We start from the raw sequence: 24,979 nt of genomic DNA, 5'->3' as shown, positions 1-24,979 counted from the left end.
CACCTAAATTTGTAAATTATGCTTTTATCTATTCAGGAGAGTTGATTAGTCAAGGTCTATCTAAGTAATTCTTGCAAGACACAATCAATCGTATACAGTAGAGGTGGCAATATAGATAAATAGTTCATAATTGGTTTTAACTTAATGGATGGTGGATGAAATTTATCCAATCTATTTAGACCCATTTAACAAATATATCTAAATGGATGGATCTAAATGGATGGATCTAAATGGATTAAATAAAAACCAATTATTCATTTATAATCCATTTAAATATTTTGGTTATTTTTTTTGTTTTACTATTTCTTGTAATATGAAGATACTTTTTTATGTACTTGTAAATTTAAGGTGTATTTCGATAAGAAAGAGGACAAAATACTTAGATTTTTATATTAAAAAAATCCCAGACTCATAATGGTAGCTTTATGTACCAATCAAATATATGTGCATACATACATATATATATATGTATTTATTACTCGTCAAATATTACATTTTTCATTTCATAAAGTAAGTCTACATCAATATTTTGAGAATTTACAAACTTTGTCACTACGTAATAGAGTGACACATGTTCCTTTATTTTACGTTAACGATGGCCACGGATCATGTAAGAATAGTTGGTGGATGATGTTTTCTGACTAATATTAAGTCAAAAGGCACCAGCTCATGAAATTCATTTCCGTGGGAAAAGTCTAATGACTGAGTTTGTTCATGAGAAACCAACTCATGAAATTTTTTTTCACAAATGACCACATGGATTCTCAAATCCTGCAGAGATTATAAAACTAAAAGCTACCATGTATATGTGCCCAAGCACCAATAGACAAAGTCTGGAATTCATCCATGAAAATAAGAAGCCATTCACTTGTTTTACAATCAGGTTTAAAGTATGTGGACGCCTCAATTTTGATTGATGAATTAAAATTGGGAATTTTTGGGGACGAAAGAGAGCTAGGTTTTAATTTAAAAAAAAAGGAAGGCAAAATTGATTGGAAAATGGAAATAGAGCCTTGGGAGGGTGTCACTGTGCGAGCTTGATAGCAGAACCATCGAGAAGTGAAGAGGCAGAGGATTGAGTCTAATATCCGCTTGTAGTTATTTCTTTTTTGTTTCTTTTATTTGGTTTTTAAGTAAATTGATATATATGGTTTTTGTAGATAATTTATATAAATTCATTTAATTTAATATTTTTACTTTAGTTAATCATTTAAAATCAATACTATAAATGGATAATTCAAATTCATTTAATTATAAATTATATGAATAGATAAATGTATCTCAAAATTGCCGCCTCTAGATACAATACAGTATGGAAAGCGTGTGAAAGCCGGAAAACAAAAGACATTCGCGAAAGTCCAAACCCCAAACAAACAAGTGATACTTCTAGTGTTGGTGCCTGATTTGCCAATTGCCAGAGACCAAAAGCAAATCGAACACTTGAAAAGTTGAATTTGAGAACGTAAGCTTGATGCCATGCTAACCCATCAGGGCTGTACGTCCTATGCAAAAACAATTCAAGTTCGGTCCCCCATGCTTTGCGTTCGCTGTAATTTGCAAGTAATATCTAGAGTTGAAAATCGCGTACAAGTGGCTTGATTGATGACTTAAACTTGCTCAGAAAAGCTCAACCGATTGTATTAAAAAAAAAAAAATCAAATTCGTCAAACTTAAAAAATGATTAAAGCATAAACAAAAGCAAATAAATAAATAAACAAAAAAAGTTTACATAATTAAAAAGAGATTGTATGGCAACTACTAGAGTCAACCTAATAGTTAAGTGAGAGTTGTTATAATTTTTTTTATTGTTAAGTTCAAAATTTGAATTATATACTTGATAGTTAAGTAAAGGATGAGTACGAAAAGGGATCGAAAAGTAAAAGAAAAATGTTTAAGAAAAAAGAGATGGTTTGGACTTGGTATTAATCATACTATAAATACATCTATATTTGTACAATAATAAAGGGAAAGAGGAATGACAATTGAGATAACATTTTGTATAATTTTTTGAACTTTCAATTTTGTCTTTAAAAAGAAATTAATTTTTATTCTGACCACCTAATCACATTTGTTAATATAATCTCCTGTAACACTCTTGAATATTGTAACAACCAAATTAACTATAACTATATTAAAGAAAAATTACTAATAAATTGTAAATTTTTATAAAGAATTTATATAAAAATTAATTTTATTTTAATTTTATAGAAATAAAATTAATAATTATTTTTAAATTGCACACGCATTGGATGGGCTCTTTGTATAATTTTTTTGGACCAATACAGTAAAAGATTTTTGGACGATTGAGTGACCACCGCCTCTCTGTTCTTATGATGACGCTCAATATTAGCACGGTCAAGTTACTAAAATAAATAAATAGGGGGAAAATAAAAAAAAAAAAAGAAAAACACAAAAATCAAAGCATCTAGTACTTATTTAGATTGAGAAAATCACAAGCACAAATCACAATTAGGGTTTTGTATGCTACTCGTGTCTATATTTCTACTCTCCATCTGTGATCCTAACTTTACACATGATTCCATCTGCCCTTTTATATTACTTCTTCTATTAGTTCAATTTCATTCTTTTCTTTACGACCAAAAACATCCTTCCCTATCTGGTTTTAATACGACCCGTCGTCGCGTGTGGATTGTCCATTATTCACATTTAATTGATATACATAAGAAATTTGCTTGAAATTAGGGTTTGTAATTTGGGGTCTTTGCAGCTGAATCGCTAAAGATTCAAGCTTTTGTTTCAATTGAATTGGAATTTAGGAAGATTTAGTGTTTCTGACTGGGAGATGATAATAATTTGGGGATCAGAGGTGCCTTTGATCGCCGATTAATCGGCGAGCGGATTCGCGGTTTTGAGGGGTTTGGGTTTTTGTATGGAAACTCGTAGCCGGAAGCGGGTGGAGGCCACCTCATCAGCGCCTTCTTCTTCTTCTTCATCTGGTCCCACAACCCGTGCCACCAAGCGTGCTCGTCTCACCGCCGCAGCTGCTGCCCCCACCGCCACCACAACTGCCACTGCTGCCGCTAATTCTTCTTCGATCTCCACTCGTTCACGTGTAGTAACTAGGTCAAAAGACTCGCTCGCTTCCTCGACACCCATGGACTCTACTAACGAATCCTCTGGTTCTGGTACCCGCAGCCGTCGTGGCAAAAACCCTAGTCATGCCTCCGATAAGGATAATTCCGATAAAGGCAAAGAGAAAGAGCATGAGGTTAGGGTTCGAGAAAGGGAAAGGGAGAGGGAGAGGGATAGAGATGCTGAGAGGAGCCTCGGATTGAATATTGATTCTGGTGGCTGTGACGATGATGATAATGACAGCGAGGGCGGTGTGGGAATTTTGCATCAGAATTTAACTTCGGCCAGCAGTGCACTTCAAGGCCTGCTCCGGAAGCTCGGTGCTGGATTGGATGATTTGCTCCCCAGCTCGGCAATGGGGTCTGGTTCTGCTTCACACCAGAGTGGGCGCCTTAAGAAGATTCTATCTGGTTTGAGGTCTGATGGCGAGGAGGGAAAGCAAGTTGAAGCGTTAACGCAGCTGTGCGAGATGCTTTCAATCGGGACTGAGGAGTCGCTCAGCACATTCTCCGTGGACTCTTTTGTTCCTGTGCTTGTTGGTTTGCTCAACCGCGAGAGTAACATTGACATTATGCTACTTGCAGCCAGGGCACTAACTCACTTGGTTGATGTGCTTCCTTCTTCTTGTGCTGCGGTGGTGCATTATGGTGCAGTTTCCTGTTTTGTTGCTCGATTGCTCACAATTGAATACGTGGACTTGGCAGAACAGGTGAATCTTTATGACCTTGTATACGAGTGAACTGTTGAAATGAGTGGTACATGCTCTTTCATGAACCGTGAATTGAGTTGTAACCCATAATCTGATGCTAAAATTTTCGTAATTGTGTCATAATTTTCTGGCAATTTGTTGATTTTCAAAATGATGACCTTTGTGGATTCTTTTGACGGGAACAGTCGTTGCAAGCATTGAAGAAGATATCTCAGGAACACCCAACTGCTTGCTTGCGTGCAGGAGCGTTGATGGCGGTGCTTTCCTACCTTGACTTCTTCTCAACAGGGGTCCAGGTACCATTTGTTAAAAACCTGTATATTTTGTTCATAAAATCTCGATTTGATCATTTATTAACAAGTGCCAGATAGTAATTTTCCTGTATTGGGGTTGATTGCATAATTTTTCATGTATATCTTTCAGCGCGTGGCATTGTCTACTGCTGCAAACATGTGTAAGAAACTCCCCTCAGATGCTGCTGACTTTGTGATGGAAGCTGTTCCTCTGCTGACAAACCTGCTTCAATATCACGATGCAAAGGTTAAACAAATATTTGTCAAAATACCATTACCTCAGTTTTGTAGTCCCTTTCCATGTTCATCACATTTATCTGTTCTGAATCTTATTTTTTGCATTTCCCCCTACCTCTTTCTTTATAGGTTTTGGAGCATGCTTCTATTTGCTTGACTAGGATTGCAGAGTCTTTTGCCACCTCCCCTGAAAAGCTGGATGAACTCTGTAATCATGGACTGGTTACACAGGCTGCCTCCCTCATTTCAACCAGTAATTCTGGAGGTGGTCAGGCATCTCTTAGCTCTTCTACATACACGGTAACTTTGTTATAGCTTTGAGTTTAATGCACTTATTGGATTTGATGCTGGGTTATAACCTGATAAGACTTGCAGGGTTTGATCCGACTTCTTTCAACATGTGCAAGTGGCTCTCATCTTGGAGCGAAAACCTTATTGCTCCTTGGCATCAGTGGGATTCTCAAGGACATTCTATCTGGTTCTGGCCTTGTTGCTGGCATGTCTGTTTCACCTGCATTAAATAGGCCAGCTGAACAGGTAGCATTTTTTCTCTGTAATCCTATTTTCCAGATAGATAACCTGATCTAGCAATTCGTGTCCTGTTATTTTTCAGAAGTCCAAGTGGCTCTGATCTAGCTTCTCTTTATTGCTATTGCTAATCTAGGATCATTCGGTAGTAGGATCCTTCATTGATTTTTACAATTTAACAAAAATGTTGGATTCAATTGCATTCTGAAAATTTAAACAAGCTTTGAAGTACAGTTTATCATCTTCTTGGCTGTCTAAAGATCTGCTTAGTGGTTCAGGTTCAGAGTCCTCTTTAATTTGTGTCCTGATGTTTGTCAATAAAATTGATGTTTATCAGCATTGAATTTGGATAGATAAATTTGGGAAGTTCTTCAAAAATGATGTGGCCTATAGTTGATCAGTTCCTGTAATTGCAAAATTCATAGGCTTCTGGTTGCATAATTGGGTGGTTTATAAGTGCTTATGTCTTGCTAATTTTGGAAATTTTAATGCCCTTATGGCACTAAGATATGTAATCATCTACCCTGTCTTCATGGAGATGATCTTTTACCTGTAGTAGTTCATCTTAATAATGCATTTTGGCCTAAATTTCTGTCGTGAGTTTCTTTGCATATAGATTTAAGTTCCTTCTTGTTTCAAATCATCAGATTTTTGAGATCGTCAGCTTGGCAAATGAGCTTCTTCCTTCTCTTCCTCAAGGAACCATTTCTCTCCCAGCAAGTACTAATTTGTTCATGAAAGGTTCCTATACAAAGAAGTCACCTGGTAGCAGTTCCAATAAGCAGGAAGATTCAAATGGAAATTCTCTAGAAGTTTCAGCTAGAGAGAAATTGTTCATTGATCAGCCTGAACTCCTGCAACAATTTGGAATAGATCTCGTTCCTGTTCTTATCCAGGTTAATCTTTGGTAATTACTCGTTTATATATTTTCCATTGTTGATATTTCAAGTGAAACATTATCCATATCGTGCAATGCAGATATATGGTTCAAGTGTAAATGGTCCTGTTCGTCATAAATGCCTCTCAGTCATTGGAAAACTTATGTACTTCAGCACAGCTGATATGATTCAATCTTTATTAAGTGTAACAAATATATCCAGGTACAAGCTGTGTGCTGGCCCCACTGTGGCATTTCTAATTCTTACTTATTGTAGTACAATGCCTAAATATCTTTGTTCTCTTTATTTTTTTTTTGGTTTACCTAGCTTCTTGGCTGGGGTATTAGCTTGGAAGGATCCTCAGGTGTTGGTCCCTGCTCTTCAAATAGCAGAAATTTTAATGGAAAAGCTTCCAGGGACTTTTTCTAAGATGTTTATTAGAGAAGGTGTTGTACATGCTATAGATACCCTGATATTAGCTGGTTCTCAAAGTAATGCTCCCCAGCAACAAACCTCCAACGAAAAGGATAACGATTCCATACCTGGATCATCGTCTCGCTTGAGGCGTAACCGACGACGTGGCAATAATTCAAATGCTGATGTGAACCATTCTGACGATTCTAAAAATCCAGTTTCTAGTTTTGGTTCTCCTCCAAATTCCATTGAACTTTCATCAGTGAATTCTAGTCTTCGTGTGACTGTCAGTGCATGCGCAAAAGCTTTCAAGGAAAAATATTTCCCATCAAATCCGGAGGCCACTGAAGCTGGGATTACAGATGACCTTTTGCATTTGAAGAATCTGTGTGTTAAACTAAATGCTGGCATTGACGAACAGAAGTCGAAAGCCAAGGGAAAATCTAAATCTTCTGGTTCTCGTCTTCCTGATGTTTCAGCTAGCAGAGAGGAGAATTTAGTTGGAGTGATATCGGAGATTTTGGGGGAGCTCAGCAAAGGGGATGGTGTGTCAACTTTTGAGTTCATAGGCAGTGGGGTTATTGCAGCTTTGCTGAATTACTTCACATGTGGATATTTCTCCAAGGATGGAATTTCAGAAGCTAAGTTTCCTAAGCTTCGGCAACAAGCTGTCAAAAGGTACAAATCTTTTGTGTCAGTTGCTCTTCCATCAAATGTTGGTGAAGGTAGTGGAGATCCTATGAGTGTGTTGATTCAAAAGCTTCAAAATGCTCTATCATCATTGGAACGCTTTCCTGTTGTTCTGAGTCATACGTCTAGATCCTCCAGTGGGAATTCACGGCCTTCTTCTGGTTTAAGTGCTTTATCACAACCCTTTAAGCTGCGGCTCTGTAGAGCCCAGGGAGAAAAATCCCTTCGTGACTATTCATCAAATGTTGTTCTGATTGATCCATTAGCAAGTTTAGCAGCTGTAGAAGACTTCCTATGGCCACGGGTCCAACGAAGTGACTCTGGTCAGAAGCCTTCAGTTTCAGCAGGGAACTCCGACTCTGGGACAGCGATTGCAGGCACAGCTGTTTCATCGCCATCTACTTCCACACCTGCTTCAACCACTCGCCGCCATTCTACGCGGTCCAGATCATCCATTAATATAGGTGATGCAAATAAAAAGGAACCTGCTCAAGAAAAAAGTGCTAGCTCATCAAAGGGAAAGGGGAAAGCAGTTCTAAAGTCAGCTTCAGAGGAAGGGAGAGGACCTCAAACTAGAAATGCTGCTCGTAGAAGAGCAGCTGTGGATAAAGATGCTCAAATGAAGCCTGTGACTGGGGATACTAGTTCTGAGGTATGCTATTTTCTTACATACTGATTATGTCTCTTACTATTTTTTCTTGTGTGACAAATGTTGTTATATTTCTTTATGCTAATTACTGCTGCTGCTTGAATTGAAGATGAATTTTTGTGGTTAGTTCGTCTGCCAAATATTGTTTTTGGCGGATGAAACCTTGCACAGTTAATATAGTTCGAATGAATTAGAGTAGTGTAAACCTGCTCGAAACACAAGATAATTACAAGAAGTTTGTCAAATCTCAATAATAGCCTAAGGCTTGATTGGTAGTATTCTTCATTATCCACGGGGAGGATGAGAGTGCAGTTGCTGAAGGATTGAAGAGAATGTACAGTGCAATGCAAAGCCTGGGACTTTTGCCTTCAACAAAGGTAGAGAAACCCTTATCAGCTTATTAGGAGACCAGCTATATATGTTCCTGAACGTTGGGTAACCACATTTTAATGAATTTCTGTAGTGGGATATTAGGTAAACAAGATGAGAACGAAGAAGATATTTAATAATGTATTGTTCCATATCCAGTGCAGTTATATAGTTCTGTAGGAGAGCTCTGATTTAGATGTTCTTAAGACAACAAAGAATGTAGATGGAAGCGGAACATGAACAATGTTTCTAGTGGGATTAGAGAGAAGGGAAATGAAGAAGTTGACTATGGGAGTTTAAGTAAATCTTTTTATGTTGATAACCTAACTCGAAATTGAAATGGTGTGGTATTATAAATTCACTAGGCTCTCAATTGCAAGGAATTTAGAAAGAGGATTGACATTTCTGAGCTGCAGTGCATTGTTTTATATTTGTTGCCCGAGCTTTGCGTACATCTTCTAAGGCTATTAAATAGTACTGGCTGGTAAATGGCAATTTTTTCCCAATAGAATGTGTGTCTACCTTTTTTGAGGTCACGGATTGGCTAAATTTAATTTTGACATTTTGGGGTGTGCTCATCTGTCATGTTGTTTTGCAGGATGATGAGTTGGATATTTCTCCTGTTGAAATTGATGATGCTTTGGTGATTGAAGATGATGATATCTCAGATGATGATGAAGATGATCGTGAAGATGTAAATTTCTACTATCTATTTTGTTCTGCTGAAAGTTTTGTTGCAGTTTGCACAAATAACTAGCTTCCACAAAGGCGTACTAGGATCTCTCGTAGATATAGTTGGATTGCTAATATAATTTAAGATTTAATGGTGCGAGTGTTCTTAGAGTATTTAACTAATTAATGATATAATCTATAAAGATGAGTTTTGTTAAACTGATGGTAACGTAATTACTGACAGAAAGTTTGGAAGCCAAAGACTATTTGCGCAGCAGTTGATGTTCAGGGATGTCTGTGGATGAACTATATATCATGTTTGTGATAGTGGGAGCATCAGCTCGCTGCTGTTTTCTTTTAGCTGGTTAACAGTTTCATGTTTCTTGTACTGAATATCTTGTTTATTTTTTCAGGTACTTAGAGATGAGTCCATTCCCATGTGTATGCCAGACAAGGTTCATGATGTTAAGTTGGGTGACCCTACCGAGGATGCCACTGATGCTCCCGTTTCAGGCGACAGTCAGATCAATCCAGTGGGCGGCTCCAGCAGCAGAGGCCCTTCAGTGGGAGTGGCTGATTCTGCTGATCTCAGGAGTGGGAGTTCTTTCGGTTCAAGGGGTGCAATGTCATTTGCTGCTGTTGCGATGGCTGGACTTGCAGCTGGTAGTGGGAGAGGCATGCGGGGAGGCAGAGATCGCCATGGACGTCTATTATTTGGTTCTAGTGACCCTCCAAGGTTGATGTTTTCTGCAGCTGGGAAGCAGCTTACTAGACACTTGACCATTTACCAGGCAATCCAAAGGCAGCTTGTCCTCGAAGATGATGATGATGAGAGATATGCTGGCAGTGATTTTCTTTCGAGTGATGGAAGCAGGCTTTGGAGTGATATTTACACTATCACATACCAGAGAGCAGAGAGTCAATCTGATAATGCTTCACTTGGGACTCCAATCTCAACAAATCTGTCAAAATCTACGAAAGCTAGTTCTTCAGCTACTGTTAGCTCTGAGTCCGCATCCCATCAAGGATCACTTTTAGATAGCATATTGCAGGGGGAACTTCCGTGTGATCTGGAAAAAAATAACCCTACTTATGAAATATTGGCTCTATTACGTGTACTTGAGGGGTTGAATCAGCTTGCACCACGTTTACGTATTCAGACTGTAATTGATGACTTTTCTGAGGGAAAAATTGCAACTCTAGATGCTCTTAGTGCCACTGGTGTCAAAGTTCCATCTGAGGAATTCATCAATAGCAAACTCACTCCTAAATTGGCAAGGCAGATTCAGGATGCACTTGCACTTTGCAGTGGGTCCCTTCCATCCTGGTGTTACCAGTTGACAAAAGCTTGTCCATTTTTGTTCCCGTTTGAGACTCGGCGCCAATATTTCTATTCAACTGCTTTTGGATTGTCACGTGCATTGTATCGGCTTCAGCAGCAACAGGGTGCAGATGGACATGGTTCCACAAATGAGAGGGAGGTGAGGGTTGGGCGATTACAGCGCCAAAAAGTCCGTGTTTCGCGGAACCGGATTTTGGATTCTGCTGTGAAAGTCATGGAAATGTACTCCAGCCAAAAAGCTGTCCTTGAAGTTGAATATTTTGGAGAGGTTGGGACTGGGTTAGGGCCTACTCTGGAGTTCTACACACTGCTGAGTCATGACTTACAAAAAGTTAAATTGGGGATGTGGAGGTCAAGTGCTTCGTCAGACGGACCTGTGATGGAAGTTGATGGGGGTACAGATGGGAAGACAAATGCGAGTTTAGATTCATTGCATGGTGAGAGAGATCTTATACTTGCACCTCTTGGGTTGTTTCCACGTTCTTGGCCCCCAAATGCTGATACCTCAGATGGTAGTCATTTTTCTAAAGTGGTCGATTACTTTCGGTTACTTGGGCGTGTGATGGCTAAAGCCCTTCAAGATGGGCGACTCATGGACCTACCACTGTCAACTGCCTTTTATAAACTTGTACTTGGTCAGGTAGGATGCTGTTCATTTTTTGTTTGGATAGGTATTGCATTCTAAGTCAGTCAACCTGCTACATGAAGATTGTTAGCCATTTTTTATATCTCAACATGCAAATGTTGATGCAGGAGCTTGATTTGCACGATATTCTTTCTTTTGATGCTGCCTTGGGTAAGACATTGCAAGAATTGCAGGCGCTGGTTTGCAGGAAACAGTATTTGGAGTCGATTGCAGGTCATATTCATGATAAAGTTGATGATTTACTTTTTCGTGGGGCTCCAGTTGAGGATCTCTGTTTAGATTTTACACTTCCTGGGTATCCTGAATATGTCTTGAAACCAGGCGATGAGGATGTAAGTTGTGTTTAATTGGGATGTTTTTGTGTATTTGGCATTATCATCTTGTTCCTCACTCTGGTTTTATTTATCATATCAGGTGGATATCAACAATTTGGATGACTATGTATCTCTGGTGGTTGATGCTATTGTCAGGACTGGGATTAGGAGGCAAATGGAAGCATTTAGATATGGCTTTAATCAGGTCCTCCTCTATTCAGTCATTTTGTTTCTTTATTGGGAACATTTTGTGGTCTGACTAGTTATTGACACGTAATTGTAAATGGTTGCGTTTGTGGATTAATGTGTCGAATAGTCTACTCTGTTACTTCTTTGGTTTCCTATAATATCCTTCTTAAGTGACATTTTCTCATTTATAGCACGTGCCTTAAGTGTGGCTCTTTATTCTCATTTAGCTGATAATAGCTATTTTTTCCAATCCGGGCTTATGATTGTCAGGTCTTTGATATCTCAACTTTGCAAATATTCTCTCCAAATGAGTTGGACTATCTGCTTTGTGGTCGTAGGGAGCTATGGAAGGTCCTCTCTCCCTTCCTCCCTCTCTCTCTCTCTCTCTCTCTCTCTCTCTCTCTCTCTGCGCTTGCTTTATAATAGTTTTATTTTTACCTCTCTTCCACCTTCCGAGAAAATGGAAAATAAAGAGAATAATAAATGTGCTTGCTTCTAATTCTTCCAAATGTAGGCTGATACATTGGTGGATCACATCAAATTTGATCATGGCTATACTGCAAAAAGTCCTGCTATTGTCAATGTACGTTTTCTGCTTTTACCAATCCCCCACTTCCTATAAGTGTTAAAGATGATTGAAATGGCACCCTCTCTCTCCCACTCCAGCTTCCCCCTCTTTCTGCTTCTCATGACTCATCTCTTGTCTTAATTGTTGCCCTAGTTACTGGAGATTATGGGAGAATTCAACCCTGAGCAGCAAAGGGCCTTCTGCCAGTTTGTGACTGGTGCGCCTCGACTTCCTCCTGGAGGTTTGGCGGTGTTGAATCCTAAGTTGACAATTGTGCGCAAGGTATGAAGCATTGGTGTAGATACTCCTGGGCCTATATATTTTTCTTCTTTAAGTGCATTCTCACTAGTCATTTTGGTTTTTTGCAACAGCATTCTTCGAGTGCAGGTAACACGACAAACAGCAGTATTGGGCCATCAGAATCTGCAGATGATGACTTGCCTAGTGTAATGACATGTGCAAATTACTTGAAGCTTCCTCCCTATTCCACAAAGGTAGGAGTCCTCAACCTTTTCTTTTTAAAACTTTTTGCTGTTGAGGCCTATTTGAGACGATATTCAAGCTAGCTGGTTGAGGAAAGTATGATGCAACTGGAGAATTTCTAATGTTGTTCTTCTCCTCCCACAAAAGGAGATTGAAATACAAAGTCTCTCCACCTTCTTTCTTCGGTTATTATGTTATACTGCTTTTTTGCTTATTCATTTATTTGTTGAAACAGGAAATCATGTACAAGAAACTACTTTATGCAATCAGTGAAGGACAGGGATCTTTTGATTTGTCTTGAGGCTTCAAATTAACTGAGTTTGTACAGTAAAGTTCAAATCCTTTTTGGGGTATAAAAGCAATTTTGGTTGTTGGAGGTAATTAATTTGCTGCTGGTCAATAAAGGCTTCTTCCTACTTACTGCTGCTCTAAACTGATCGATTCTTGAGGTCAGCATTTACTGAAAAGCAGAGGTGTCCAGTTGAGAAGCATATTAAATTAGGGACAACAGGTATTGCGGTTCACTTGATAATTGCCGAATCATTTTCATGTATTAAGCTCCTTTTTTGATTCTCTATTTGATAATTAGGACATCGGTAGCTTCTGTTTATTGTTCATGGAATGGTGTTTCCTTATTTTCACATTGGTCAAGTTTTCCTATTCTGATAATCTTTTGTAGTTTTTCAACAAACCATGCTCTGGGTTTCAGTATGGGTCTAATTTAGAGCATTTGTCAGGTTGATAAATTACGGCATGGTGCAGAGAAGGCTTTGCAACAACCAAGAGATATGTGCTGCTAGTGCTTGTAAATAAGTAGAAATTTATTCTTTCATTTTCATTTTGACTTGGAAGGTTAGATGGAGATATATGTATTGCAAAGCATGTCGCTAGCCTCTTTCCTTTTTGTCTTTTAAATTTGAAACGCATTGTTGATGTGATTTTTATACTCTTTTCTAGCAATAAACAGAATGTTGCGCCTAAAAATATTGCGACTAGGATAACATCTGCATCTCATGTTCATGACATGGCTGAGACAACGAGTACACCTGCAAAACAAAGTCTCGTCATGCTATTGGTAGAGTTGGGTGGATGATACTTTTCAGCGACTCTTTTAACTTTAGGATTTCTGGAAATGCTTGGTTACAACTACCTGGAAACACTGCCGTCTGTTTTTGAAGTAAATATAATTTGGGGAGTCGTGGGAGTACAGACTTCTCTGGGCTCTGCGTTGCCGTGGAGTATTCGTGCAAAGGTAAAAATGATCTTGTTATTGGTTCCAATCCCAATCAAACTCCTGATAAGATGATTATGGATTTGCAAGGGTAAAGTTCACTGTAGTTTTTGGGTTATGATAGATTACTGTCTGGCTGGGGACTATATGGGGGGTGAAATAGGTTCAGTAGTATTAAGAGCTCAACAGAAATGCTTGTCAATCGAGACAGATGCCCCCGATTTAATCTGCGTAATTTCCAGTGTGTGTGTTCGTCTGCACAGCATCTGATAGTTTTCTCCCGCTCATGTCCTCTGCGAAGTTAAAGACGCTAATGATCTTTACCAGGGCAAACAACCTTTATTGTTTATTTTGTTGATTTAGAAAACAACCCATCTTTGATTGAGTCACCGTCGTCGCTGGAACATACTCAACTCATACTCTAGAATGACCTTGAACTTTGACCGCCTCTGATCATCCCATTTTTATGGAAACCCTCCTGATTTCCTGCTTCTGCACGTATTCAATTTTTCTGGCGTTGGGGGGGGGGGGGGGGGGGGGCTGTGGAAGCGGAGATATGAAAACAAGGACGAAAGCGACAAATGGGAAAATCACCAATTTAGTCCCCAAATTATTTCACTAAAGTCGATTTGGTCCCTCAACATTTTATCGCATGAATTAAGTCCCTTAACTAAAATTCTTGTGCCAATTTAGAACCTATACGGTGTCACCGTCCAAAACACATATTTGTGTACGAAAACCAACGGCAAGGCAGGGGTTTTTTTGGAAGTACACAATAGTATTTCTACGAGAAGCAAAATAGTAACTATTTTGCATCCAAATTAGGGAAACCTTCGAGTAGCGAGAAAATAGAGGAAGTGGCTCACCTTCATGGGGAGTACTTGTCACGCCCACCTTTGGTTGAAGCAATAGCTTTTGATCCCTTACTTTCAAAGGTGAAGATAATTGCAGATTCTTGGGATCCACGTGAAATGAAGGTAAAGGAAGTCCTCTTCCTTCACTGGAAGAAATGGGCAGAAATAAATAACAAATTTTGTTATGACATAAGAAACTTCTTGAGGGGTGAAGGTCGTCTGAGCGACCTTGCTACTCGTATATGTGGAAGCGGGAATGTCTTCTTGGATGGTCGAGGCCCTGCCTTCTCTTTCAATTTTATTGCTAGAAATTTTGGACTTTCGCTAGTGGATTTAGTCAGCTTCAGTAGCTCCAAGTTGGCTAAGGAGTTTAGTTGGAATTGTGGGGAAGAAGGTGCTACAAATAAAAAATGACGTGTTAGAAAGACGACTTAAACAAATTCGCAATTTTCTGTTCATTTTGTTTATTTCCTTGGGTGTTCCGGTCCTTAATATGGGAGATGAATGTGGTCAGTCTTCTGGGGGTTCTCCTGCATATGGTGACAGAAATTCCTTCGACTGGAATGCTCTAAGAAGTGGCTTTAGTATCCAAACCGTGTAGTTTATTTCTTTTTTGACTTCACTGAGAATAAGGTGAAGTGATCTTCTTCAGAAGAGGAATTTCTTGAGAGAAGAGAGTATTGAGTGGCATGGAAGCAACCAGGCTCCACCAAGGTGGGATGACGCAGCTAGCAGATTCCTAGCTATTACCTTGAAGGCCAGTTCTGAAGATATCGAGTCTAACTCTGTTCCTAATGCCTGTGGTGACTTGTTTGCTGCCTTCAATGGCGCAGATTTTTCAGAGAGCATTACTCTTCCCCCACCTCCAGCACATATGGTATGGTTTCGTTTGGTTGACACGGCTCTCCCTTTTCCTGGATTTTTCACAGCAAATGGTGCTCGTATAGAGGATGGATCGGCCACATATGAGATGAAATCTCAGAGTTGTGCTTTATTTGAAGCTAGACGCCCAAATGATTGGTTTCTCCCAATTTGGATGCAAAATGGTTGCTATCTTGCTTCCCATAGAAATCCTACCGTGAACTTCCAAAAAAGCCCATGTCTCGCCGTTGGTTTCTGTACAGAAATATGTGTTTTGAATGGCGACACCGCATGGGTCCTAAATTGGCACAAGAATTTTAGTTAAGAGACTTAATTCATGCGATAAAATGTTGAGGGACCAAATCAGCTTTAGTGAAATAGTTTGAGGACTAAATTGATGATTTTCCCGCGACAAATTTCAACAGCATATTTGCTTCGCAATTTTTATACAGGAAGACTGGTATTGAGGCAGACGAAAGGAATTTTACAGCCTAATGTAGCTCATGATTTAATTCAACTCTCTTAATTTTTCCTTTTTCGCAAATCGTATGTATTTTGGAGGGGAAAAAAGGAATCAAGATACAACAATCTTCCTTGCACCTGATTAAAACTTGTGATGTATGCTAGCTATGCACTCTCTTTGTACTAACATCAAATACTATCACTTTATATAAGTTGATTTCAAATTCAATCTTATATATTTCAACTTTAAAATTAGTACAAATGGCATCATTTCTTAATCAAATCAAGTTAATATCATATTTTTTAACTTAAAAGTTAATTCAACTTCAAATTTAAGATTGATTATGTGTAGGGTGCACCAAAGGCCATATAAAACTATTTGAAAATTTTCATATAGACCATTGGACTAATTTTTATGTCAATCAATCGACTCACTCGACCTTGGACAGTGTACATATAGCCCATTCCGTCAACACTAGAATACTGTGAACGTGCACTGCACACCATCTTAGCAGGCACGGTTTGGACATTTTCCTTCGATAAATCGCCTTTCCCCAACTGTAACCATGAACAGAAGCAAGAGCGAGTTAGAAACTCTGAACACAGACCAATCTTCCATTTTTCTACATCAACTTGTACAACTCAAACATATGGTTTGGCTGGTTAATTATGCCTAACATAACTGAATCTCATTACAATCCGAAAAATGATCGTCTTTTTCTGGCATTCTAGGAATACAATTCCCTCTCACCCATTTAATCAGAAATTTTACTTGTATTTGCAAGACCCCCAAACTGGCAAGACAAATCAGGAATCTTATTTGAAATAAAATTCTTAGGCACCAAATTAGATAGATTGATCAAATCATATACTCTTTTCTCTATGCATAAGCATTTCATCAGATTTACATCCTAAATAGGGAAACCCAGAAAATCCTAATCGAATTCAGACCATGGAAGTAGAACGTTGCTGCAAATGTCAGTGGAGACAGCCGTGGAAGGGCTAGTCAGCATAAGAATCTGGCAATGTCCACAGTCTAGTGGTATGCAAAGAGCACCTAACATTTCCATCCAAAGAAACTGACAGAATGAACTGGCTGAATACTTTCAGGAGCTGAGCAGGTTAGACTAGAACAAATTTAGTTTGGTGGTTTCTGGTACACTTTATCCTTTATTTATTTATTTGACTAGCTAGAGATAAATTTATGGCACTTTAAAATTAATTGTTGCCATTTCTTTTTGTCTTATATTAATATTATCTCGTTTAGTTTGGTGGTTAGATTCTGATGGAAGGAATATACACAATTTTCGTTTCATGTTCAAGTTCTTTGATCCATTGCAATTTTGATAGAAACTATAGGGATGATTGATCATGAATCTGTACGTTTTAGGGAAGATGTCGAAAATTGTGGTACTAGCAGCAGCCTATTACATTGCGGCCTGTAGCCTATGAGACGGATTGTTGGGAGAAGAATGAAAAAAAAAAAAGAAGAAGAATTTTAAGGTTTGCAAACAAATTCTTGTCTTTTAACTTTCACCCCAAACTGAATGTGCAAAATAAATTGTCTCTTCATTTTCGCTTGAGCCTTATGAAATAAATAAATTGTATAGAGCTCTTCAACTATTCGACATGTCATACAAAAAATATTCGACATGTACGCGTCCTCTCCGCGTAGCATACGCGTTGTATCCAACTACTACTATATATACCTTTGAACAAAATTGAGCAACCGTAGCTGATGTATTGGAACATATTTATTTACACTCCCAAGACGTGAAAACTTCTGAAAATCATTCTCTATTTTCCCTCCTCCGCCGACTGAAGCGGTAAAAAATCATTACCTGTGCAATGGTAAATCAACTATGGCTTTTCCCTTCTTCTAATGCAGTATGGTCTCATATTCTGGATAGGTTGTTTTCTTCCTTTTCACAATTTTAAATTTTTGTGTTTTTTTTCCTAGTATTTGTTTAGCATAGTTATTACATACGATAAAGCACTAATCTTGAAATAATCTAGCTCCATGCCCCTTGATATCATAATCAATTAACTAAACAGGGATATTTCTTATCTTTTATGTCCTTAAATTCCCCATTATGTTTCGAATTGAAGGTTCATGGCAAAGTCCTGTGACTTGTTCTTGTTAGCTTGCCTAGCTCTCAATTTCTAAATCACTAACCAGAGAAAGAAGGTGAAATTTAATCGTCAATTCACGTAGCGTCTATCCATAAATAAGCTGTCAGCATGCATGCATGCACACAGTAGCATGGCTATGCAGTATTCTCCTGATGTATGAGTTTGCTCCATCTTCTGTTTCTCATTTTTCGTTATTAAATCTTTAGTCGAATGTGTTGCAATTCTCTTTTTTTAGTTCAGTTTTTGCATAGAATATACTATATAGATTTGGATGTGCAACATTTTTGGCATGGGAAAACTGTCTCACTTCTTTCGCCAACCATTTGGTATTTCAATAGCCTGATGCAATTTTTTTTTTCTGATACTTGGATATGGCTGGTTGATTCTTCTCCCTGACTCACCCTCTCTCTCTCTCTCTCTTTTTGGGTGTGGTTTGGGGGGAGGGGGTGGAACAGCTTTGAAAGACGAGCCAAAAAAAAAAATTTTTTTTTTTTGGGGTTTCAGAATTAGAGGGAATAGTATAATCCCTACTGATTTGGTCAGTTTCATATTGATCTCACTCTGTTCAACAGTCCCATACTCCCATCATGTAGAATGGGTAGTTGTGTCTACTGTCTAGCAGGATTTATTTTGCCCTTCTCGCTCAATCCCCAGACTTCTTGTTTTACTTCAACAAAATTAGATCAAAAACCAGGGTCACTAATGTCTAGTACGTGTATGCAATCCACAAAGTATATAGCTGACCCCCCCCCCCCCCCTCACCAAGAAAAAAAGATAAAAAGTAAAAGAAGATGTAGAATCAGCATACAAATGGAAAAATGAAAAGAAGAAGAGGAAAAGCTCAGGGATTGATCCATAAATTTGTACAAAACCTACAGTCCTAGCCGATAAAATTAACGATTGCGATTACTCTTAAGTGGATTACATAATATAGTCGAGTAGAAGTCTACTATAATCATCAAACAGACGTTTCAAGATTAAAGCTATAAGCTGCTGTTTAGATGCTATTGTGCCAAAGGACACTCCAAAGCGAAATTTTGTTAACCTTTCCGATCCTCGGTAACACGGAAAAAAAAATCACATGAATATTTATAAACCATTGTCTTCCTTTGATCAGGTGTCAGACTTTGGCAATTATTTTTCTTCTCGATTAAGCAAGTTTTCGCACCGATGAAGTGATTCGCTGGTGAAAAAAGGAAATTAATGCTACAAGAAAACATAGAGATGCTGGAGAAGCTACGGAGAAAATTAGCTTCTCCTTAAAATTATTTACTCAAAAGATAAAAAGGCGGAATAATACCGCAGGAGATGGAAGCAATACAGAGAACGAGCTTTCGACTGCAGCATTATACAGTTCAAAGTGGAGTTAAAAGATTGAATCTACCAGGCCTTAAATCCAGAGTCTCAATTTTTTTGATTAACATAAAAATCAACAATGCTCTTTCTACTCTATCTGACAGACACCCTCTTAATTAAGAAGAGTTATTCCCTGGGTTGCCACACCTGGCCTGCACTGCCAATGTTTTTGCAATTTGTGGGCAAGCGTCGTTGGCCCCAAAGAAAAGTCCTTTATCCATTGGAATTGTGCACTCCTTCTTCCCTTTGCAATACTGTTCAAATCCACCGAGAAAACAAGTTAGCAGCAATCACATTTTTATTGGAGCAGTCATCATTAGCATCAGCGATCGAATATATTAACTCCTGGTCTTTCAACGGGGGTTCATTACATTTACCTAGTCGTGCTAGTGGATATTTTTTTTTTTTTAAATTTACCTGTTCAGCAATTTGGAGGGCATTTGGCGCATTGCATTCTCCAATGGCAAATGTTCCACAGACTCCATAAGGATCACCAAAGCTTGCAAATTCAATTGCTTTGATTACTTGGTTGCCAGGACAGTTTAGATGAGCTCCTGATGTGATATTCTCCACAACTGCGCGCATTTGGTCTCCAGTCCTTACCCATGATTTCACTTGGGGTGGGTGATATTCGGTGATGAAGCTGCAAATGGTATCTCTGTTGACTGTTACGAGCTTGATTTCTCTTGGATCTCCTCCGGTTTCCTCAAGAACAACTAGGAGATTCTTAGTTTGCTTCAAGAAAGCTCTTGGAATATGGTACCTGAATAAGGGGGAAAAAAAAGAATTACAACGTATTCTTGATAGATTCTCAAGTTAGTTACAACTAGCTAGTTTCATTCTTGATTGAAGGTACAAGAAGTAGTAGGATTATACTTACTCAGATTGAGTAGGTTGCCCCAGGGGAGAGAGGAAAGATACCCAATAGCGACCGATGTTTCTGCCGTTGACCCAGATCATCCCCTTGGCCATTTTATCCATTTGGATGGCAACTGGACCATTGCCCTCTGGGGCATCAAAATATGTCTGAAAATTAAACACACCGATTCATTAAGGGCATTGCTCCTTGTCTTTTTTGTTTCTGGACTACTAGCAAGATTCTGTTCTAGAGTTGTGCATTTGCCTTGTTTAAAGTCGAAGTGCAAAAACACCGCTACTATTCTTTTTATTACCTTGTACCATGTAAGGGGAGCATTTACCCCGCCTAAGTTTCCTGCTGCGTTTAACTTCTTCCAGCCCACTTTGCTTGAGCCTTCTTCAGTGAAATATTGGAGCCTTTCGCCATTTAAGCCAACCTGGTGCTTCCAATTGTTCATTGTGATGTCAAGTGTACCAGACATCAAACCTTGGAGTGTCACAACTCGTGGTCCAGCAAACCTCTTCTCCATGTAGGCTCCGCTATTCTGTATCAATGAAAGAACGTTCTCTGTCAGGGAAAATTTCTGCGGGGAACAAATTGAATTTAAAGTAGCAAGAGTAACAGATATACCGGAAATCCAACAGTCATTCCCAACAATGAAATCTCGTTAACACCAGGTTTCAAGCTAATAGGTTTCTGGAATACAAAGCTCTTCTCGATGTTGTTTCCATGTTGGAATCCTGAAATTGAGCAATTATCATGAACTTAGCTAATGGTAGGTTCAATTCTTGTATTACTACAAGTCAAGCTTCTTTCTTTTGGTGTTCTGAATTTTCGTTTACCTATGTACTCTCCATTCACATAAGCAAGCAATGCGTGACCAAGACTCAAAACCTGGAGGACTGGGATAACTCCAGCCTTCATTGGTAAATCGCGTTTGTCAAAATGGATGCTGCAATAATTGTTATGAAAGGTTATAAATCATGACGTTCACAGAAATATTTTTGTAGTATATACACCTCAGTATATGTGGTTCTACCAAGGCCTTTTTGCATTTTGAGTTATATTTGAGTCTCTTGTGGTGTGCGTGTGTGTATATATTGTTTTATCTTCTATAGGCTTGTTTAAGATGTCACAATTACCTGGTGCGGTACCAGGCATAATCTGAAGTATCCTTTGTCAGACTGTACAGCTCCAATGGTGCCTTGCTCTCCTGTGACAACTGGTCCATGCTTGGGATGCTTTCTGAAAAAAATTCCCAGTCAAGAACTCCCACCTTGCTTGATTCTTCGAAGTTTCTTGAGTTGTGTTGTGACGCAATCTGTTCGTTTTTTTTTTTTTTTTGTTAAAACCCCAAAAAGAAATGGAAAGATTTTTAGTAAAAGTCACTGTTCCTTTAACTGGGGGACTTTAGGGGGCGAGACAAGGGAACATAAAATTACCGTTACAGTGTTGTAAACTACAGTCTTGCAGTCTGGCAGGATGCTAATGGATTTTGCAGGCAAATAGTAATCCACACCCCTAAAACTTATCGTGGCTGGAGTTGTTGTACGATTGTTAATCAAGAAAGCAGCACAAACATTCTGAACATTGGGATTCTCGTATGTTATGACCTGCAGAGAAGAACGTACATATATTTTTTTATTGTTTCTTCTGGACTAGAAAGTTTAACAAGAGACTCTTACTTACCATGGTGTTTTTCTACCTCTCTCGATCAACTTAAATTCTCAATTACCTGTAAGTCCTGATCAATCTGCTGTACGCTTGGAGTGCCCCAAAGCAAAGCCTTTTTGGACAATCTTAAGGCCCTGTGCAAGTCTCTGAGGTGACCGAATTTGGGTTCCCTCGGCAAGCCTGAATGGAAAGCGAAATGAATGTCATTGTGTATTTGATCACTTGGTTCCTTGAAACTATTGAATTTACGCTTATGGACGCTAACCGAATTCATCCAAAGGAGCCTCATCATAGTAGCGAGTTGTCACAAAGGAAGAGCTTGTTCGACCAAAATTTGTTCCGCCGTGGTACTGCATGCAAGCGCAAGGTTGTTGAACAACATAATCTCTTATTTGGGGATCATGATTCTTAGGAGGTGCTACTAACCATGTAGTAATTGTTAAGGGTTCCATTCCTGGCAAAGAAGAGAGCTACAGCAAAGGCAATATCTTCTGCTGCTCTTTGTGCTGGAGGATCACCAAATGTCCTGTACCTGTAATCACATCAGCATTCATACTTTGTAAGTCAGACATATTTAGGGATGATTCTCGAAATTAAAATGAAGGCTCCAAAAATAATTCTCTAAATGATTCAGTAGTTTTTAACTTGAATTCTCATAATTTTTGAATGATTCAGTAGTTTTAAGTATACGCCAATGCTTGCTTTCAACACCATTTACAGTACACTGATCATGACACTGATAGAAAGCTTGTTAACGGCTCAATTACAGGTTAATACTTACTGAGCGGTCCAGTTCTCGGTCCAGAGGGTAGGCTTATTTGGACCATTTGAACCACGGAATGTCTCTCCGCAATGCCTTCCGTTGCAGGTACTAATCTATAAAGACGGCCAAACCCTATTAGTCGGACGAAACGGAGGAAAATGCAAGGGGTTTTTCCCTGAAAGAAGCTTTTTTGGATATAGGGCCGACAAGAACATACCACTGTCGGAGGGGCATCCTTCTGTTTGCACATGACCCATGGGACTTGATCATACAGACTCACAGCCATATTTGCTGCCCAGTCGACATATTTCTTGCCCAGATCCCTATATGCAAGTTGGACGTTGTTGTATTCGTTCTCAATCTGTAGGGGCAAAAAATGGAAAACATATGGAATGAACTGAGGAAGGACGATAACCACGCTCGTTCAGGTGTGACGTTTTAAAAGATATTGTAGGTAACTATTGATAAAAGAATTGCAGGATACGAAACAAACCTGAGCCATAATGATAGGACCACCCTGAGGTGCAAATAACTTATTCTTTTTCATCAAATCGATGATGGTATCAGTATATCTTTGCATGTGGTGCTGGAGGCCAAAGAGTAGTAGGTGAAGCAAATTCCATGAAATTGAAATGTGTTAAATAACAAACAGTGAGATATGACAGATAAGTTTGTGGATGAAGGTTACCATGAATGGTTCATTGTAAGAGCGGAATGTGATGTTTGGGACCTCTCTCAACCAATACGGAAATCCTCTGAGCAAGAACAGCAGTTTCAAAAAGGAATGTACATCATCTAGGAAAAACACACAAATAATTGAAGAAAACTGGCGGTGTATACGTACCCTGCATTCCATTCGGCCTCAATATAAGGTCCAACTCTGAGAGTCACGTACAGGCCTTGCTCCCCGATCATTTTAATGAATTTGACAATATCATTGTTGCCATCAAAAATGAACTGCGTGCGTGCGTTCCAGAGAATCATGCAATATTTTATGATTAGTCGCTTATTCATGAGGGAAATGCTAATGAGGCATCTTCAGCCCAAAAAAATAATTTTTTTTTTGAACTGGTTTACCTGGCCCTGAACAGGCTCGTGGAGATTCCAGAATACATAGGTCTGGATTACGTTTAAACCTCCTTCTTTAGCCCTTTGTATGAGCTCCGGCCACATCTGAAAATCCAAGCAAAGTTTAGTAGTGGTATTTAAATGTGTAGTTACATTTAAAATATCCAATACGTACAGCGCAAGAGTAACGTATGTTAGAGAAGGTTATTGTTACCTCAGGAGGGCTACGGGGATAATGAATTGAACCGGAGAAGAGCAGTTCTCTGCTACCGTCGATGATGATTGAGCGGCTGTCATAGGTGACTGTCTTTTTCTTTCTGCCAACCCCAGCAGCAGAAGATGCTAACAGCAAAAGGAGTGACAACACAAGGATTCGATAGTGCTGATGAGCCATAATTGAGTCCTTATTTTTTCCTTTTGCACAAAGAAATTAACAGGAAAAAATAAATGGCTGATCAGATTGGACGCATTCACCTTCTAACAGATGAAATGATCTTTTGTTTTGTTTTCTTGGTTCTCGTTTGAGATTTTTTTTTTCTTTTTTTGAGAACGTTAAAGTGGGCCAAGCCAAAAGCAGGAAGAGAGCTATAACGGGACCTCTTCCCCCTAATCTGAGAGGAAGTGCCCAGCAGCTGTCTTGTAGATTTTGCCTGAAACCACCAATGTTATAGAGAACCGTCCGGTAAATGTAAGGCCTTGGAGGATCTTTCGGATTCTCACTCTCATTTCTTTGACTTCCCATCCGTTGCTTGCGCTTTTTTTTCTTCTTTTTTTTTTTTCTCTTTCTTCTTCTTCCAAAATATGGAGAGAAAAAAAAAGGGCTTGCATTTTTTACATGTTAGTTTAACAAAAAAAAAAAAAAAGAAGTTAAAACAAAAGCACTGATCTCCGACCGTTTGCCTGATTATGTTATGTCTGATGTGATTAGTTAGAAGCATGTATGGATGGACGAGTTTTGTCCATCGATCTCACAACTTGGTCCGGTCTTTAACCGTTTTTCCTAAATGGCGGGAAATGTTGGAGTGATACCAGTCATACTAACGGACTTCTTGTTGCCAAAAAAAAAAAAAGGATAAATAATAAAATGAAATGTTGGAAAAAAAAAAAGTGTTAACCAATAGACTGCGGAATTATTTTCATAGTGTAATATTATGCTCATGCTAAATTATTATTTCGTATTATTGTGATATAAATACATAGTAGTAGCATATTTTACTACGCCTATGTCTATGCCAAAGTTTACGGAAATATTTGTAAATCTGAAAGTGACTATGATCGCTTGTAGAACACAAATCTACCTATCAAATTCCATGTTGCGGTAAAAAGGATCTCGAGGGGAATCTGTCCGAATGGGAGCTGCAATACAAATGTGTATGTTTCTCGCGATAGCGTCCGCCATTTAAGAACCAAATATTGAAGTTTATATTCCATCCATGGCACCCAAGTGTTTTGAAACCCGGGTTAAACTTACCGGTTTGACTGGTTAGACCACAAACTGGTCGTGGTTCCGATCTAATTTATGTTTTGGGTCGATTGGACTTAAGAACCAGTGAGAATCATATGAATCATGCAAACTGTTTGAATCGAAATGAACTCTTGAACCGGCAATTTTTTGTTTTGGCATATTAAACTAAAAAAAAAAAG

The 24,979-nt window shown here is 38.8% G+C and overlaps 2 protein-coding genes and 1 pseudogene across 2 annotated transcripts; 2 read left to right on the top strand and 1 right to left on the bottom strand.

Annotated features, from left to right (window-relative positions):
- The first annotated feature begins 2,357 nt into the window (after positions 1–2,357).
- On the top strand, positions 2,358–13,058 carry LOC113731140 (E3 ubiquitin-protein ligase UPL3-like). The gene is made up of 18 exons (XM_027256231.2): positions 2,358–3,802; positions 3,988–4,098; positions 4,226–4,342; positions 4,462–4,632; positions 4,708–4,869; positions 5,508–5,756; positions 5,839–5,960; positions 6,066–7,494; positions 8,459–8,554; positions 8,946–10,514; positions 10,628–10,852; positions 10,935–11,039; positions 11,294–11,374; positions 11,538–11,606; positions 11,745–11,873; positions 11,963–12,085; positions 12,310–12,585; positions 12,812–13,058. Exons 1-17 carry the CDS (start codon positions 2,891–2,893, stop codon positions 12,373–12,375), a joined length of 5,736 nt encoding a protein of 1,911 aa, XP_027112032.2. The 5' UTR covers positions 2,358–2,890; the 3' UTR covers positions 12,376–12,585; positions 12,812–13,058.
- On the top strand, positions 12,828–15,345 carry LOC113724042 (isoamylase 2, chloroplastic-like; annotated as a pseudogene).
- A 3,491-nt stretch (positions 15,346–18,836) lies between these two features.
- Positions 18,837–23,951, bottom strand: LOC113728983 (beta-galactosidase 13-like). Its single transcript, XM_027253321.2, has 18 exons — positions 23,550–23,951; positions 23,345–23,440; positions 23,112–23,224; positions 22,956–23,022; positions 22,761–22,853; positions 22,485–22,628; positions 22,286–22,380; positions 21,931–22,036; positions 21,770–21,854; positions 21,566–21,684; positions 21,273–21,443; positions 20,973–21,151; positions 20,673–20,782; positions 20,461–20,570; positions 20,144–20,374; positions 19,852–19,997; positions 19,389–19,734; positions 18,837–19,225 (listed from the first exon to the last, which is right to left on the bottom strand). The coding sequence occupies exons 1-18, from the start codon at positions 23,727–23,729 to the stop codon at positions 19,088–19,090; spliced, it is 2,529 nt and encodes an 842-aa protein (XP_027109122.2). The 5' UTR covers positions 23,730–23,951; the 3' UTR covers positions 18,837–19,087.
- Between the last annotated feature and the right edge of the window lie 1,028 nt (positions 23,952–24,979).

Source organism: Coffea arabica, chromosome 2e, assembly GCF_036785885.1.
Source record: "Coffea arabica cultivar ET-39 chromosome 2e, Coffea Arabica ET-39 HiFi, whole genome shotgun sequence".
NCBI lineage: Eukaryota > Viridiplantae > Streptophyta > Magnoliopsida > Gentianales > Rubiaceae > Coffea > Coffea arabica.
This window is presented reverse-complemented; position numbering and strand designations above follow the sequence as displayed.

Excerpts from the sequence above, each read along its gene's own strand:
- LOC113731140 (XM_027256231.2), top strand. The coding sequence starts at position 2,891 with ATGGAAACTCGTAGCCGGAAGCGGGTGGAGGCCACCTCATCAGCGCCT. Across the intron at positions 4,870-5,507 it reads TAAATAGGCCAGCTGAACAG|ATTTTTGAGATCGTCAGCTT; the intron begins GTAGCATTTTTT and ends TCAAATCATCAG. Across the intron at positions 7,495-8,458 it reads CTGGGGATACTAGTTCTGAG|GATGATGAGTTGGATATTTC; the intron begins GTATGCTATTTT and ends GTTGTTTTGCAG.
- LOC113728983 (XM_027253321.2), bottom strand. The coding sequence starts at position 23,729 with ATGGCTCATCAGCACTATCGAATCCTTGTGTTGTCACTCCTTTTGCTG. Across the intron at positions 22,854-22,955 it reads CTTACAATGAACCATTCATG|CACCACATGCAAAGATATAC; the intron begins GTAACCTTCATC and ends TTTGGCCTCCAG. Across the intron at positions 22,629-22,760 it reads GTCCTATCATTATGGCTCAG|ATTGAGAACGAATACAACAA; the intron begins GTTTGTTTCGTA and ends TTGCCCCTACAG.